Here is a 16,521-nt window from a genome sequence, read left to right on the forward strand (position 1 = left end):
TTTTATGTGGCTTATTTTATTCATTCTATATTAAGCCAACATAAAATAGAATACATAACTATCATAAATCAGTTTGTTTATTGATAACATGATATAATATCAATACATGATGCTACAGTAATCATGATTTCTAATACCGGTTCCATTCAATTGGAACCATTAAATATTTACCTAATCAATTATAATACTATCATCTTTATTGTTTTAAACAGTCAAAGCCCGATGCTGTTAAGTTGAAGACAAAAAGGGTGTCAAACTACAATGAAATGCTAGAACTATTTGCAAGGGATAGGGCATCCGGTGCACATGCTGAAACCGCTAAAGAAAGAAATGCTCGACTGCAAAAGAATGACAAGATTAAAGTAGAAACAATTGCAGAATTGGATGACTTACTAGCATCCGAAGAAGTGACTCCGGAGAACCAATACAACTTTGATGATGATATTCAAGTGTTAGATTCTTTGGTTTCTTCACCTGAGCCGTCTTCAAATGCAAAAAAATGTAAAAGTAAAAAAAGAAAACTCGAACAAGAAGATGAAGTGTTTAACTTGAAGCTTATGAATTGCCTTGACAATGTGGCTAATGCTATTTTAGAAGGCAATAAAATACTGGCAGAAACGAACAAGATATTTGATCGAGCTTATCATAGCGAGTTTACTGGTGAGGAAATCTGTAAAGAATTGGAGCCAATGGGTTTTGAACCCCATGAAATACCGGACGCTTTAATTTATTTGGCTAACAATCAAGCAAAAGCAAAGACTTTGTTTAGTTGTCCTTTTCAGATGCGTGTGGGTATACTGAAAGGTATGATGAGGGACGGTAAGTAAGCGAGTTCAGAAAATGGTGGCGTTGTTAGTAGTTTTAGGTTATGGATTTGATGTTATTTTAGTAGTCATCTTTAGATGCCATGCGTTTTTTTTTGTTAATTCAGGCAAAGATGACATTGTTAGTAGTTGTTGGGTATGTATTTTGATACTGTTGTTAGTTGTCATCTTTAGATGCTATGTGTTTTTTTGTTATTCAGCATAGATGACACAGCTAGTACTTGTAGGTTATGGATGTTGAAAACAAATATCTTTTGGTTATGGTGAAATGATTACTTTTATGCATTTGTTAATTCTTGGTATTGTTGTGCTTGTTGTGTTGGCCCGTTAAAGCGATTTATGAAGAATATTACATGAAACTTTTTTAAGAGGTAGAAGTACAACAAATTGCAGGTTTCGTTAAACAAAAATTACGGTAGAGCTCGTTTAACAACACTTGTTACTGATCGGAATATTAATCTGAACTTGTTAGGCTCGATTTGCTATGTCGGCCCGTTAAAGCGATTCAACTTAACAGCAGTTTCGTTTAACAACACTTGTTTACTGACTGGAATATTAATCTGAACCGGTTAGGCTCGATTTGCTATGTCGGCCCGTTTAAAGCGATTCAACTTAACAGCAGTTTCGTTTAACAGCAGTTTAACAGCACTTGTTTACTGACTGGAATATTAATCTGAACCGGTTAGGCTCGATTTGTTGTTTTGGGCCGTGAAAGCAATATATAAAAAATTAAATTTATTACGTAAGACATTTAAAGTTAGATAAAAAATGAGCAGTAGAATTTATTTATTAGAAACCATAGCAGAACCTGGTTAAGAGTGTTTATTTATTGATTTATATATTAATCAATGCTAGTTGGCCAATAAAGTTATAAAATATACAAAGAAATAAATAATACAAATCAATAAAATGTGTAGAACACAGTAACTGCAAAGAATACTATTTACTCAAAAGATCCCATAAATATGCAGTATTGAATATTGAGTGTAAAACATAAATGTTTGAAGTGTGGATAAACAAGTGGGACAACGATGGTGAATAACTAATGCACATGCTACATATACTTGAACACTCTTGACTTCATCATTTATATGTATAAATGTTGTGAAAGACAATTGCCATCTTTTGGTATGCTGGAAAGCTTCTTTTTTTTATTTTCTATGAAGGGTGTAATAAGAAAAATAAAAGTTTCTTCACTTTTCCATTTCATCTCAGGAACACAAAAAATGTCAAATTTCATTTTTTTCCTTTTCTTTTTCCTTCATCTCGAGAACATAAACTAAAAACACACATTTTCCTTTTCTTTCTCTGGTAAATGAAACTCACGGAACAGCGTATAAACACTAATTCAAGATGGCGAGATTTTGACTATTTTAGTTCACGACTCTCGTAGACTTTCCCAATCCCACCTCAAAATGACCACCACCGTCGCCACCACCATCCTCCTCCTCCACCTACTCACCACCACCACCGTCACTTCCACCCGAATCCTAGGCCTGGACTCCTTCCTCTCCCAGCAATCCGTCTCGACCCCCACGCCACCAACGACACCTTCCTCTCTCTCTCCTCCACCTTAAAAAAATCACTCTCCTCCACCCTCCGCCCACCTCCCACCACCACCTCCCTCCAGCTCACCTCCCCCATCTCCATCATACTCGTGGGCCCACCCTCCTCCTTCCCGCCTTCCTCCCCTCACCTCCTCCACTTCTTCCTCTCCGCCGCCGTCTCCTCCGATCACTTCCACGTCATCACCAACCCCAACCACCGCCTCTCCGTCACCCACTCACCCTCAATAGACGTCTCCTTATCACCATCCTCTCTCACATCCAAACTCCAAGACAAAATCAAATCGGAAATCGCATCAACCGCTGCACCTCTCAGATCTAATCTTATCTCAATCCCGCCTTCCGCTATCGATACACTCATCAAACATAATTTCGATAAGGAAAAAAACCATAACAGGGTTCATATTTACGTCCTCAATTTAGGCCCTCAGTCCAAACCCTATGCTTATAAGTATACGGATACCGGGGACTCGTCTTTAGGTCTTACGAAATGCTCCGGAACTATTTGGACTGGGAAGGATAGATATTTATGGATTGATTTGAGTGCTGGGCCGGTTGATTACGGTCCGGCTTTGTCGGGCGATGGGGTGCTCCGAGAGGCGAGTTTCATCCGTTGACCGCGTTACATGGCCGGCCGAAGGCGCAAAAGGCGTTGCTTGCAGATATGGCGAGTTTAATCTGGAGTGCTTATAAGGTACTTTTGGTTCCGAGTTTGAGGATTCCGGTTCCGTTTGAGAATCAGTTGATTGTTCAGTTTATTCATGTTCGTGGGATGGAGGTGGATGGGAAAGGGTTGGATTTTGGTCAGATTGAGAGGAGTTTTCAGGACGAGGTTGAGAACGGTGGGTTGTTGTTTGGGGATCAGTCGTTGAGTTTTAAGAAGTATGATGTTGATATGGCTGAGTGTTCGGTTTGCTCGTTTGCGATTTCGTTGTCGACGACTTCGTATACGTCTAGGTACTTGTTTGATAATTATACTTTGATTGTTAGTGAGTATTTGGATTCAAAACGTCTTCATCAGACGTTGTCGGAGTCTCATGACGAGATTAGGAGGTTAGCGAGTCTTCCGGAGGAAGATTTCGGACGGGTTTTGCCGGTTTACATATTTGATCTGGAAGTGAATTCGATATTGTTACTGGACCGGTACCACCAGTCTGTTGCGTTTAAAGATATGGTGATTGCGGTTAGAACGAAGAACACGCAGACTGTTAGTGATTATAGTTGTAACGGGCGTCATGTGTTTACTCAAACTCGGGAGCTTGAGAGGCCACTCGTGGGGTCGATTTTACAGAGTATGTGGGGCGTGTCACCGACTCATTTGGTTTGGAGTGCGCAGCATAATAGCACAATAGTTGATTACACATGGAGTGTGGGACACACGCCGTTCGGCCCGTTTTCAGAGCTTTCTTCATTGTCTTTTATACAGAAAGACGCTGCAAGGAGAAATGTTTTGTTAACGACTTTGAATTACACAATTACAAGTGCGATTGATGTTCTCGAATCTGTAGCTGCTCATGGTGGGGAGAGAAAGCTTCTGTCGCATAGTCAGCTTTCGGAGTTTATACAAAGGTGGAATTTGTTTAAGTATAAACTTGATAAAGTGGTTTCTTCGTTGTCACATTTGGACTTTGAAATGGGGGTTGTATTACTTGAGGTCTTCTGATCATGATCTTTATGCTATTCATTCGCTTGTGTATCACGCGTCTCAAGATTTGGAGGCGTCGCTTGTTTGTTTTGAGGACCCACCGTTTCGATGGCCGTCTTTTTTGATGTCTGTAGGGATTTTCTTTGTTCTTGTGTATGCGTATTCACAGAGAGACAAACTGTTTAGTAATAAAAGGAAGCAGTTTTAGTGGTTGCATTATGACATTGATGTAGTACTGGAAGATGATGTGGTTAAGGTTGAGTTTAAGGAACATGTTTGACTTGTTTCTAGATATATATTCGTTTTCATAGCTGATACTGCGTGGTAGTTTGTTCTTCCTTTTTACTGTTAATTGAGTAAAATTGGACAGTTTTTCTCCCCGTTTTGCGTTGTGTTTTCTGTTTGTTCATTTAGCAGATGATATTGCTACCTCTGTTTCGGTCAGTTGATTTGTACATAATCATCTTAAGCTAAATTTCACGATGGCTTGTAACATCTGAAAGCAACTACATTCTTCCTGCAAGTAGCTGGTAAGAGTTCTTCAGTTTATTATTTGCATAGTCCTTATTATACCTAATCATGGCTTTGTAATATACCTTAGTGTACTGTTCATCATTGACCATCTGTGGTTGACCTCTTTGGTCTTCTGCGTTATCTTCATGCATTTTTAATATCTTAAACTTGGTTTTATGGGTAACTGATGAGATGTTTAACACGTTTTATGAGACGCATGATCAAGTCTATGGTAGTATAAGACAGATTACTGTAGTGTCTAGATGTGTAAAATGATATGCTTGGAGATGCAGTTATAACCGGATGTGTAGATAAACATCATCATGTGTACTATAGTTCTCATACTTGAATATTGTGTAATGATTATATGTTGTGGTTTTCACACTTAACATTGCATCAGGGTTCACTGTTATGTATTGTGGTTCATATTTAAACATTGCACAATTATGCACTTTAGTTCCCACACCGAAACATTGTATCATGATTATACAGCATAGTTGTAAATTGTGTATTGTTAACCTTGATGAGGCATATATGTTTCCATTAAGAACAGCCAAGAAAATTTATCATTTTCAAGTGAGCAAGAAACTAGACATATGTCATAAGTTTCTGTCGAGTGCAGTGAAGATTGCGGATATGAAGGGACAATAGTCGTGCTCTGATCTTTTGATAAGTTGATAGCGTTGTACAACACGAGTTGCACGTTTATCTTGTGATTATACATAACTAAGATATGTGTGAATCATCTTCATCAATGAAGTACCACTAATTAATAGGTAAAACTTGGTTTTCAGATTTGTCAAAACTTCATGTATTAAATAGTGCAAAATACGAAGAAGAAAAAAATGGAGAATACGTTATGTTTTGTAAGTATATAAAAAATAAAATTTTCTTTTATATGTATAATTATAGAAGTAATTAAAAGGGAAATTCCTCAAAATAAATATTTGAATAGTAAAAAGTATCAACATAACCGTTAATTTATGGTTTTTAATAAATAAACCTAAATAAACCATCTTAAAAATGACATCAACCATATCATACGCGGATTACACACATTACTTGAACACACGGCACTTGATTCTTTGAGCGCCAACGAGTACACTCTCTAATGTACTACACCAAAAGTTTCCAGATAATACGTTTTCAGGTAGTTCACATAGTCAATGCATAGTGTATAATGCGTTCAATGTTTAAAAAGCTAATTTACACATCTACAAGCATATGATTAGGGATAGGATTTTGATTTATGGAGATGTCAAATTAAGATTATGCATTTTCAACGAGGAACGTATAGATAGGAGTTGTGTCGGCTTTGTTTGAGGAACTTAGGTTTTCTTACCTTTCTATATGCCTTATTCTTAAGAGCGTTTGTAGTACTTCATGCCTAAGGGCGTGAACGAAGCTTGCTTAGCAACAAATGTGGCAACACTTTTGGGGAGTGGAGGCCGTTTGGCCAGAGCGACACCATGACGGACGGAGCGTGGATAGCGTGTTGTGGTTCTAAAGAAGACGTGGACGATGGTTTGTTATTCAAACATCACATAGCGGGCTTCAACGATGTGACTAGGTTCCAGTGCCCTGGACGTGAACCATTAAGCATGCTCTTTAACCATTAAGCATGCTCTTACCTTCAACTTAGTTCATTTTCTTGTTTCTTGGTTTTATTATCTGCTAGCACTATTATGTTTCTCGCCATTTTATGCTATCGGTAGGATCTTACTACTATCATTATTAGTACTTTATACCTTGGTGTTAATCTGGAGTTCTTTCACACACACTTTCCGATTATCTAGATTATTATATTTTACATGAAAAAAAAAGTATTTTTATAGCCGCGATTCTCAGTCATAGCAAACTTATTATTCCATTTGGTTTATATGCGATTCTCAGTCGCGGTAATGTTTGTTTGTTTTGTTAGTTAGTGGGTGATGATATCTTTGATGGTTAAACTCTAACGTTCATTTTCGTTACAGAGGGCACTCTAGTAAAGAATGACCATGCATGTCTCTAACTTTCATTTATGTCATTTCAAAACAATTTACGGGATTCTAATTTGGATAAAAATCAATTGATGGTTCATAAGTGACAATATGGTTATTTCTCTGTTAAATTAAGATTGTTCTGTATGATGAAAGTTAGTTACAACTTACAACAAACATTAGTCAAATCATCAGTTAAAAATATCTACCACATTTTGATTCGGCTAAACCAACAGATTAGTGTTTCAATTAACTTTATCGACTATCTAAGCTTTTAAAGTTGCAGTTATATCCTTAATTCACAAATATTACATTCAGAACTCTTTAATTTAAGTGCTCAAATATGTAAAACCTATTTAACTGTCAGATTCATCCGCATCACCAGAAGTTGAAGGACACCAGAATTTTGAACCAGTTTGTTGCTCATCTGATAAGCCAGAACACACAGCATTATTAAAATCCCGAAAGCGTAAAACACCAAATCCTTGATCATAAGCAGCAGTAACAATTCGAAAACCATCTGCAGCCATAGAAGCACAACCAATGGTATCATGAGGTGAGCAGCTCAGAACATTTGTTTGATCACCCGTGTCGGCAGCCCAGATACTAACATGTGGATCTTCAGGACCACCAGTGACTACTTTGTATGGGTCCATGTGTAGGTGTGTCACTGGACCCACATGTCCATCTAGTTCAGCCATCGGTTCGACTTCAGCACTCCCTGTATTTTTCCTTATGTCCCAAAGCAAAGCTCTGCACAAAGTAAACAGCAATTTAATGAGTCAACTTGGGTCGTGTTTCATCTCAAATGAGTTGAACAAAAATAGCTACAAAGGTTAACCTGCCAAATCCACCAGCGCATGCTAAATATTTAGAGGGCATGATGTCAAATGAATAAAGTTTTCCAAGGTTTGTTGATGTCCTGAAGGCTGTTTTCATTGACCTCAAGTCAACCGCTCCAACGGAGGAACCAGATGCTATATAGATTAACGAATCATGACACTTCATGCCAACGGGCACACCAGGAACAGATGTCATCCCCACACAGCTCGAAGTACGGTCACTAGATGATATTGAGGCATCCCACACTCTAACCTGTTATTTAATAAAAACCGTTAGATAACTTATGAAGCACATTTTACAAACTTTTTAACAATACCTTAGAATCTTTTGACATGCTCACTAGTAAGGAAGCCTTGTGCCCGGTAACAGACATGAACGCTATAGGTTTTTCATGCCCATAAAGTGTAGCCTTCAAAGCATGTTGACCACGTTTTCCGGCTGATTTGACTTTGAGTGACCAAAGGCGAACTGTACTGTCTTCACCTCCACTTGCAAAAACTTTTACATTTTCATCTCCTAACAACTTATCAGAAAGAACAGTTACTGGACCATTGTGACCTCTGAAGCTTCGCTGACAACATCCCTGGAGTCGTAAAGTTATTTTCTTTAGTGAAATATACATTTGATTGTATATATATAAAAGATGATATCTAACACAAAAGATAAAATATCCATACCTTCCACCATAATCTTATAGAGTGATCACAACTTGCGGTGACTAAAACATTATCATTTACGTACCTCTCACTTCTAAAGAACGAGGTTTCTTTCAAGGGAAACAATCTGCACGCAAAAGGCCATTATCGTTAACGCGGTTAAAAAAAGGTAGCATTCATTTTTAAATGATATCTGAATAGATAAGAAAAAGATACCTCATGCTGGTAATTCTTGCACGATGATCATAAAGTGAGACAGGAGAAGGTTTTCCTTCTAGAAGTTTATCAATACTAAAAATCTGTATATGTGGACCCTGCAGGTGTGTATTACCAATACGTACATGAGTATATAATAGTGCATACATAATGTATTGTGTAGATATAGTTACTGCTGCAATAACATGATAAAAAGATTTATTTATCCAATACCTGTGGAATAAATACAGAATCCTTGCTTAGTACGAGCTCACATGGTTTTGCCTCTAGGTACAAGTTAGAAACAAAAGGATCAACATATTTAAACTGCTGCAAAGCTCTATATCGTGCCAAATATGCTTCTCTTAGACCTAATGTTTGTGAATTGATGAAGGGCTCCAGCTGTGGCCATCGATCCCTTCAATTAGCAAATATAAATTACAATTAACACCAGTAAAATCTAAAAGAATGTACTACAATCTACAAATGCGTCTCAAATCTCAATTACAAATCAGTTTGTCAATAAGATACATGTAGTTAAGATCATACTAGCATTCACTCAAAATGAAAATTTGACATCAAATTGTTGAACTATAACAAAGGCTGTCCAAAGAGCTCGACACTCGACGATCGCTCGAAGAATGCTCGTTCGATTTCGGCTCGGTTTGTATAAGACATGATCAGCTCGGTTCGATTTGTAAACGAGCCAAGCACAAGCAAAGGTACACTTGGTTTTTATATATAATTGTATATATACACGCGCGCGCACGCAAATCTTTTAACTTTTTATAAATTTCTCTCTCCCTGTCACTTTCATAGTTTCATTTGTTTGCTAAAATTTTCAGGCTACTAGAAGTCTCTCTAAAAGTTACTAATTTGTTTCGAATCATTTATCGAACTTCAAACTTGTTTCTTATAGACTTCCTTGGAAACTCACTTGATGCTCAATCGAACAATGCTCGTTCGATTTTGGGTCGCTTGTAAACGAGGTGAGCAAAGCTTGGAAATTGCTCGCTCGATATTGATCCGGTTTGTAAATGAGCCGATCAGCTCGGTTCGACTTGTAAACTAGCCAAGCATGAGTAAGCCCTCGGTCGGTTCGATTAGCCCTAACTATAACACGGTTTAATTCTATTTGCAATATCAATTGACAGATTATGAAGCATATCAGGCCAACTGACATCTAAAATCTCTACTTATGTTATATTATTAATAACGCAGTTGCTGAATATAACATATTATAACAGAAGCCCTAATAATAATAATAATAAATTGAAAAAAACAGAACCTGAAGAAACGTCGCCAAATGGAATCAGAATAACCAACGCGATTGAGGAATTTACAGGAGAGTGCCATGTTAGAGATGTCTTGGAGAGTGAGGTTGCTTGTGCAATGAACCAGTGAATCCATGTCCATATCGGTGACCTTCGTTTGTGAATCATAATCATGGTTCGTAGGCTGATTGTCCGCCATTCGGATTATAGAAAATGATAGATATTGATTTCAAGGTTACAATATATAACAATTACAATAACTTATGCAGAGAATATAAACTTGATATTATTAGCTTTTGGAATTAATTCAAATATATTCGAATTAATATGGCATTCAATGTTCAGTACTCGTAGGGTTTATTTATTTGGGGGGAGGAAATACAGTTTCACTCGACACGGAAATGCTGGGTTAGGCTTGTAAACAAACATGAATCATGAATTTTGTGTTTTTTTATCGAGAAAATTACCAATATACACGTTTGAAGAGAGAGAAAAGCAAAAGTAGCCCGTGAGATTTAGTTTTTCAAAAATAGCCTTCAAATTTAACTTTCACGTGATATTGGGATTTTCTTTCGTCGACCAATCAAGATATGCCATGTGTCATGCATTCCCACTTACCACGTAAGTTTTCATCTCAAATTTGTCTTAAAAGTTAATTTTTACATCAAATCTAACCTGATGAAAACCAACTTTAACGTGATGTTTCAAGCTGTTTCCGTCTCCAACGTGAGTTTTCAAATTTATGGTTTTTAAAGTTTTTTTGAAATTCATCTCCAAAGACGAATTTCAAATGAATTTCAACTTTGGAGACGAATTTTGACTACAATTCAACTGACAAGATGAATTTCATAAGAATGTTCATTATCTTCTTCTGTTATCCTTATGCTTTTTCTATGAACATTCCTATGAATCCATCCATGAGATAATAAAATTCCTATGAAATCCATCCATGAGATAATGAGTAGTAATTCAACAACAACCATGTTCTTCTTCTCCCACTCCCATGTGAATCCATACATGAGTTATTTTTAGATATTTAACATTTAATTCATGTTGAAATTGAATAAATAGAATCGGACGGTGGCGGTGACCGGAATAATGATGAAGGCGGTGACTGCCATTAACTAATGATGAAGGTGATTATTCCAGTCACCTTCATCATTATTCCGATCACCGCCACCGCCACCGCCACCGCCACCACGGACATCCAAGATATTGTTGTTAATGGTGGTGGTGGTGGCGGTGGAACATGGTTCGGCTCAAATTTCATGGTGTTGGTGGGTGGTTGTGGTGGTGGTGGTGGTGGTGTCCGGTAGCATTAAGGGGCGGATGAAATGCTTGGAGTTGGATGAAGAAGGTGAAGAAGATGATGAATATGATTTTTTTAAAGACAAAATTCAAATGAAATTCATCTTTGGAGATGAATTTCAAAAAAACTTTAAAAACCATCTTTTTTGAAAACTCGTGTTGGAGACAAAAATAGCTTGAAACATCACGTTAAAGTTGGTTTTCATCAGGTTAGATTTTATGTGAAAAGTAACGTTTTAGACGGATTTGAGATGAAAACTTGCGTGGTAGGTGGAAATGCATGACACATGACAGATATTGATTGGTCCATGAAAACTCACGGGAAAAATCCCAATGTCATGTGAAAGTTGGATTTCGAGGGATATTTTTGGAAAATTAAACCTCACGGGCTACTTTTGTTTTTCTCTCTCTTCAAAAGAACTATTTAGATAATTTTCTCTTTTTATTTACGTGAACGATTGTTTGTGTTCCTTGTGTTATTAGTTTACGTTTGTTATTCAAACTCTTGGTCGAGTTTTAATAACCTGATAATATATTGTTTTTGACATTACTTTTAATTGATTTTAGTATAATTAATTTAATTCATCTATGATTAAAAGTATAAAAATGATATATAAATTTAGGATTTTAATGTATAAATTCACAAAAAAATATTAAATACATTTTTTTATCAAAGAACGTGTTATTGTTTTCTCGTGAATACATGAATCGTTTTCTAGGTTGATGTACACATTTTTCTGTTTTGTGTCATGCACAAATTCGTGTGTAATTGTTGGTGTTTGTGTTAGGTATAAAACGTCAACCTGCAAACACGACTCATTTAGCTGAAGAAACACTAAGTGAACCCTGGACAGATTATAGATAATCTGGGGGTTAAGTAATGTTTCCCACGGATGAGATCTAACTGAGAAGGCTGTTCTTCAGGAGACCTGCAAAACAAACACCGTAAGCTCGTCACTGAGAAGGGGGGGGGTTCCTCCTTGTGACCACCCTCCGGCGTGAGAATCAGACTAGATTGCTCTGAATATAAGTGTATATTAAGAGATTGCTAGATAACTGGATAGCAGATGATCTTACCATTCCAAGATGTTGGAGTATTTATAGCCGAAGGTAGGTTAGAAGGTATAGCCGGCTGAATAGTATTCCTGTTCTACCAACAGTGGACTATGCACAGGCCATACTGGTTGGTGGATAGGTTACGGCCAACAGTAACTATGTCGGCTGCACTATTCCTCCAACTGTAGATTATGCACGTCCTACCTACTGTGGATTATACGCAGGCCATGCTGGTTGGTGAATAGGTTACGGCCAACAGTAACACTATTTCACCAACTGTAGGCTGCGCATGCCCTGCAGTAAGGGTTGGTGAGTAGGCAGCGGCTAATAGTGACAAACAGTACTAGAGGGTGCTCCTCCTCGTACTGTTGTCGGTGAGCTGTCACCCTGTGATTGGCTCATGGGCTGTTCTGGTCAGATTGTCTGTCCTATCCATACCTTGGTAGGTATAGTACAGAAGATCTTTCAGAATCATACGGACTGGCTCATTTTGGCGGGATTGTTCCCGTCTTGCTCATTCCTTCGTGTGACTACTGAAGTATCTATTGTCTTGTGCGTGTAGCCCTGCTGTCTGCGGGTAGCCTTCCCTGATGGCTTGTATCCGCAACTGCGGGAACAGGCGGGGTACTTCACCATTGGGAGGCTTTCCCTGCGTGTACAGCTTGCGTACTGCGCGTAAGGTTCTCTGAGCATGGTGGGTCCTGCGGAAGCAGATGGCCTTTGCGCAGACGTCCCTGTTCAAGGTGATTCTTGCGGGACCAACTGGGCTCTGCTGGGACCTACCTCTTCAAGTCCCCCCAGTCCAATGTTCTTCTCATGAATGTTTAATAAAGTGAGGTGAACTTTTGGACTTTGAGCAAGGGGTTTTGAAAAGGCTTTTTAGTTTTAAGGTTCTCCGTGGGGATTCTTCCCGCGGGTTTCCTAGTGTCACTTGCAAAAATTCCCGATTTTTTTGCTTGATCTTTGGGTATGATGCGGGTAGGTATGTAACCTTCTCGCAAGGCAGGAGCGTTGAGTCTCACTTGTATATAGTCTCCATGAGGTTCTGGTGGTTTTCAACATAGTGATCAATTATGCTAAGACCACCAATTCCATTACGGAGTTTCAAACAATATAATTCTCGACGTTCCCGTTATGCGGGGATGTTATTCCTCTATCCGCAAGCATTGCCTAGAAGATCCTTCTTGGTTTCAATTCTCTGCGGGTGCTAGGTATGTGAAGGGTTTTGCCTTAACACTGTACCCGCACCTGTCTTATAGTTACTTGGTTGCCAAGGTATTCTTGGCTTCAATTCCCTGTGGGTGCTAGGTATGTGAAGGGTTTTGCCTTAACACTGTACCCGCATCCGGCTTATGGTTACTTGTTTGCCAAGGTAAGGGGTGTTTTCCCGCTTACTTTTGAATCTTTTTTGAATTTTGAATTTCAAAATTCGAAGAGTTGGTAGAAAGATAGGAACAGTCCAAACGTCTGAAACGTCGTGCGACGGTTTCTTCTGACTGTGTCAGGACGTGCAGGAAGTTATGGTGACGTGATATTATATGGTCATTCCAGTTTCTTTTTCAGGCGCGTGGGCGCGATTTTTTCGGGCGCGTGGCCGCGAAATTACTGGCACACGTCCTGTCAACAGCTGTTGCCAGCCTGCTTTATGCCACGTGTCATAGTTTCATTGCACCTTCGATTTCTCTCTCCTCCGCATTAAATTCATCGCATTAATTGCGATTAGTATATAAAGGGGGAGAGGGCTGTTTGCAATCCACACTTTCACCCTTCTCTTCTTCTTCTTTAGCGATTTCCGGCAAATACTCCCCTTTTCAGGCTAGCATTTTCCCGAAATCGCTTTCTTTTTTCTGCACAATGTCTTCTCGTGATCTTGAGTCTTCGGCCGATGACAAGAGTACTGCTGGTGAGTGCCAGTGTGCTCTGCCCGGCGATCAGTACCGGTATGTTGTTAGGAAGTTCATGCTCGATCCTCTCGAGCCTGAGTTTCCTGAACCCCATCAGACCGTGTACGATGCCCCCAGTGGCAAGATCGGGGTATATGCTGCATTCTTTGTTTATGGGAACCTTAGGTTCCCATTGACAAAGTTTGTTTACCGTGTCCTCGAAAGGCACGGTGTTCATCTGACCGAGCTGCACCCAATGGCGATCGCGAAGATTCGCCACTTCGAGTGGGTGTGCCGGATATTGGGTGTTGAGCCCTACGTGGACCGCCTGATGACCTTCTATACTTGGAGGTGCATCCAGGGGTGGTACACCCTGACAACCCGAATCAAGGGTTTGAAGATTTGCGCGACAGAGCGCAGTCTCCGATCGTGGAAGCGGGTGTTCTTCTACATTTCTGCTCGCGCCGTCCCCATTGCCATGAAGTTTAAAAATGGCCAAGCCATTCCGAGCCACCACGCCACAAACTACCAGGAGGCGGAATGGTTTGCAAAGATATCCCGGGTCCAATCTCCGGTTTTCCGGTTTCCGGAGTCCGGGATGTTGATGTTGGGGATGAGCCGAGTGTGAAAAGAGGCTGATGCGCAAAAGGTTCCAATCGTCCTCGAATACGGTTCAAACTCTATCCCTTACGGTATGCTCCGTTTCTCTTTGCTTATACGAGTTTATCTTCTAACTGTTTATTTTCTTTCAGAGGGGAACAACTTGGAGTCGCTCCTGTACCCGCGGGAAGCTGACGGTCCCCGCGCGGATGGGTACTCGTGCTCTAGAAGAGAACGAGTTGCCCATCCTGGAACAAATGGAGGATCGGTTTGTGGAGGTCTATCCGCCGGGCCAAGAGATCCTGAGCCACCGGCGGCCAGGTAAGGCGATATTCTATCCTCAACCCCTCAATGCTGTACCCGCTGCTGGAATTCCTTACATCCTGTCTTCTTCTGAGGAATCCGCAGATGGTCCTCCGCTAGTGCGGAAGAAGAAGGCTGCCGGCGGGAAAGGGAAGGAGAAGGTGGCCTCCACAGCTGATCCGGTGCTTCTGTCTGACACCGAGTCAGATAATGAAGAGGTGGCGGGGAACCCCGGTGGTGAGAAGACCACTGCTCCGGAGGCTACGACTGTTACCTCCGGAGAACCGACGACGACGGTGACCGGCATCAAGAGACCGGCTCCATCGGGTTCATCCCCGCCCGTCCGTACGTTCAGGCTCAAGAAAACCCGTAAGTATAAACATTCTTCTTTTTGTAGATTTATCATACTTCATAAATTTATTAACACTTGTCTTCTTTCTGCAGGCGTGGATGTTGACGCATTCCAGGGTGGAGCGCAGGGGAGTACCTCTCCGCCAATGACGGTAGGCTCGGTCAGCCTACCTGAGGCGTCGACCCAGGCACATTCGCCTGCTTCCGCTGGTCCAGTTGCTCAATCCTTCGAGCCAACTGTTCCAGCCGAGATGACGTCACCGCCGGCGGTGAGTGCAATTTTTACAGCATCGTTCACCGAGCCGGCGGTTACTGTTGCTGCTGACTCCTTGGCGGCGTCCGCGGCGGACACCATGCATCCGCCATCGACTGCGGCGGAAACCATGCCGCCTCCGCCATCGGCCTCGACGGCTGGACCTTCAGGTACGCGCGGGGCTTCTCGCCGATCTTTGTTACCTTCCCATCTGCCTGACCTTTTGGATGGATTTCCCTTAGGTTCAGGTGATGGGTTCGGTGGCTATCGGCCTGTGATCGACCCTACAGGTGCGTAGGGTTCTTTTGTCCTTTATGCAATTTTTATCATCTTTTCCTAACTGCTTTGTTTCTTTTGCAGTGTCGGATTCCAATGAAGTGTATGTTCCAAGATGGAACATTCGCCGAGGAACAACCCTTCGCACACCTGTGGAGTGCGTGGACTGGGCTCGCCATGCTGCTCCCCATGGTGCGTTGGGGGAAGCCATGGTTAGCTACCAGGAGGGTAGGCTAACCAACGAGCTTCGGGTTCTCCTGGCCCGGATGCAGCCACGCGTCGAGCTGCTTTGTCGTGAAAACGACAAGTTGAAAGCAGCTCGCGTTAAAGAAGTATCTCAGGCGCGTGCTCTCCGGGAGGAGAACCAAAAACTAACCGCAGCATCTGCGGAGAAGGAGAAGGCCTTCAAGGCCCTCGAGGTTGAGGTTCAAGCGCGACTCGAGGCCCGCTCCAAGGCTGCCCAAGCTGTTAACGAACAGCTTCGGCTAGCTAAGGAGACTGCGAGGAACGCGACCGAGAGGGCCACCAAGGCTGAAGCTGTTGCTGAGCCTCTCCGCCTGGAGAATGAAGAACTTAAAGCTAAGTTAGAGGCTCTTCAACAGGCTCATGATGCCTTGGCTATGGAGGATGCGAAGAAGCTTCAAGAGATCCTGGACCAGAGGGGTGTGCTTGCGCACACCGAGCGGAAGCTTAAGGGCGTTGAAGAGGCCGCTGCAAAGGATGTGCTTCTCGCCAATCTTAATAAGAACGAAGCTGAACGCGCCTGCACCCAAGCTCTGGTTGTCAAGGAATGGCTTCTTCGAGAAGCGTTGCCTCAGGTATTTTAGCTTTATGTCGTCACGCTTTCCTTTGTAGGATAGAAGTTCTTATGCTTGTACATTTTTTGTAGGTTGTGCATCGGGTCTTTTCAGACATCTTACGAAGATGCTATGAGCGCAGCCCTCAACGCTTCTCATGAGGATGGGGAACGGACCGGCTTCCTGCTTGGTCTAGG

At 41.1% G+C, this 16,521-nt stretch overlaps 1 protein-coding gene and 1 pseudogene across 1 annotated transcript; one reads left to right on the forward strand and one right to left on the reverse strand.

The window, feature by feature from the left end:
• The first annotated feature begins 2,186 nt into the window (after positions 1-2,186).
• On the forward strand, positions 2,187-4,670 carry LOC143608124 (uncharacterized; annotated as a pseudogene).
• Positions 4,671-6,687: 2,017 nt separating this feature from the next.
• On the reverse strand, positions 6,688-9,688 carry LOC143608125 (uncharacterized). Its single transcript, XM_077083303.1, has 7 exons — positions 9,512-9,688; positions 8,458-8,641; positions 8,245-8,342; positions 8,050-8,155; positions 7,689-7,955; positions 7,371-7,624; positions 6,688-7,282 (listed from the first exon to the last, which is right to left on the reverse strand). Exons 1-7 carry the CDS (start codon positions 9,637-9,639, stop codon positions 6,886-6,888), a joined length of 1,434 nt encoding a protein of 477 aa, XP_076939418.1. The 5' UTR covers positions 9,640-9,688; the 3' UTR covers positions 6,688-6,885.
• Between the last annotated feature and the right edge of the window lie 6,833 nt (positions 9,689-16,521).

Source organism: Bidens hawaiensis, unplaced genomic scaffold (genome assembly GCF_021521415.1).
Source record: "Bidens hawaiensis isolate Kalapana, Puna unplaced genomic scaffold, B.hawaiensis_p1.1 tig00099217_1, whole genome shotgun sequence".
NCBI lineage: Eukaryota > Viridiplantae > Streptophyta > Magnoliopsida > Asterales > Asteraceae > Bidens > Bidens hawaiensis.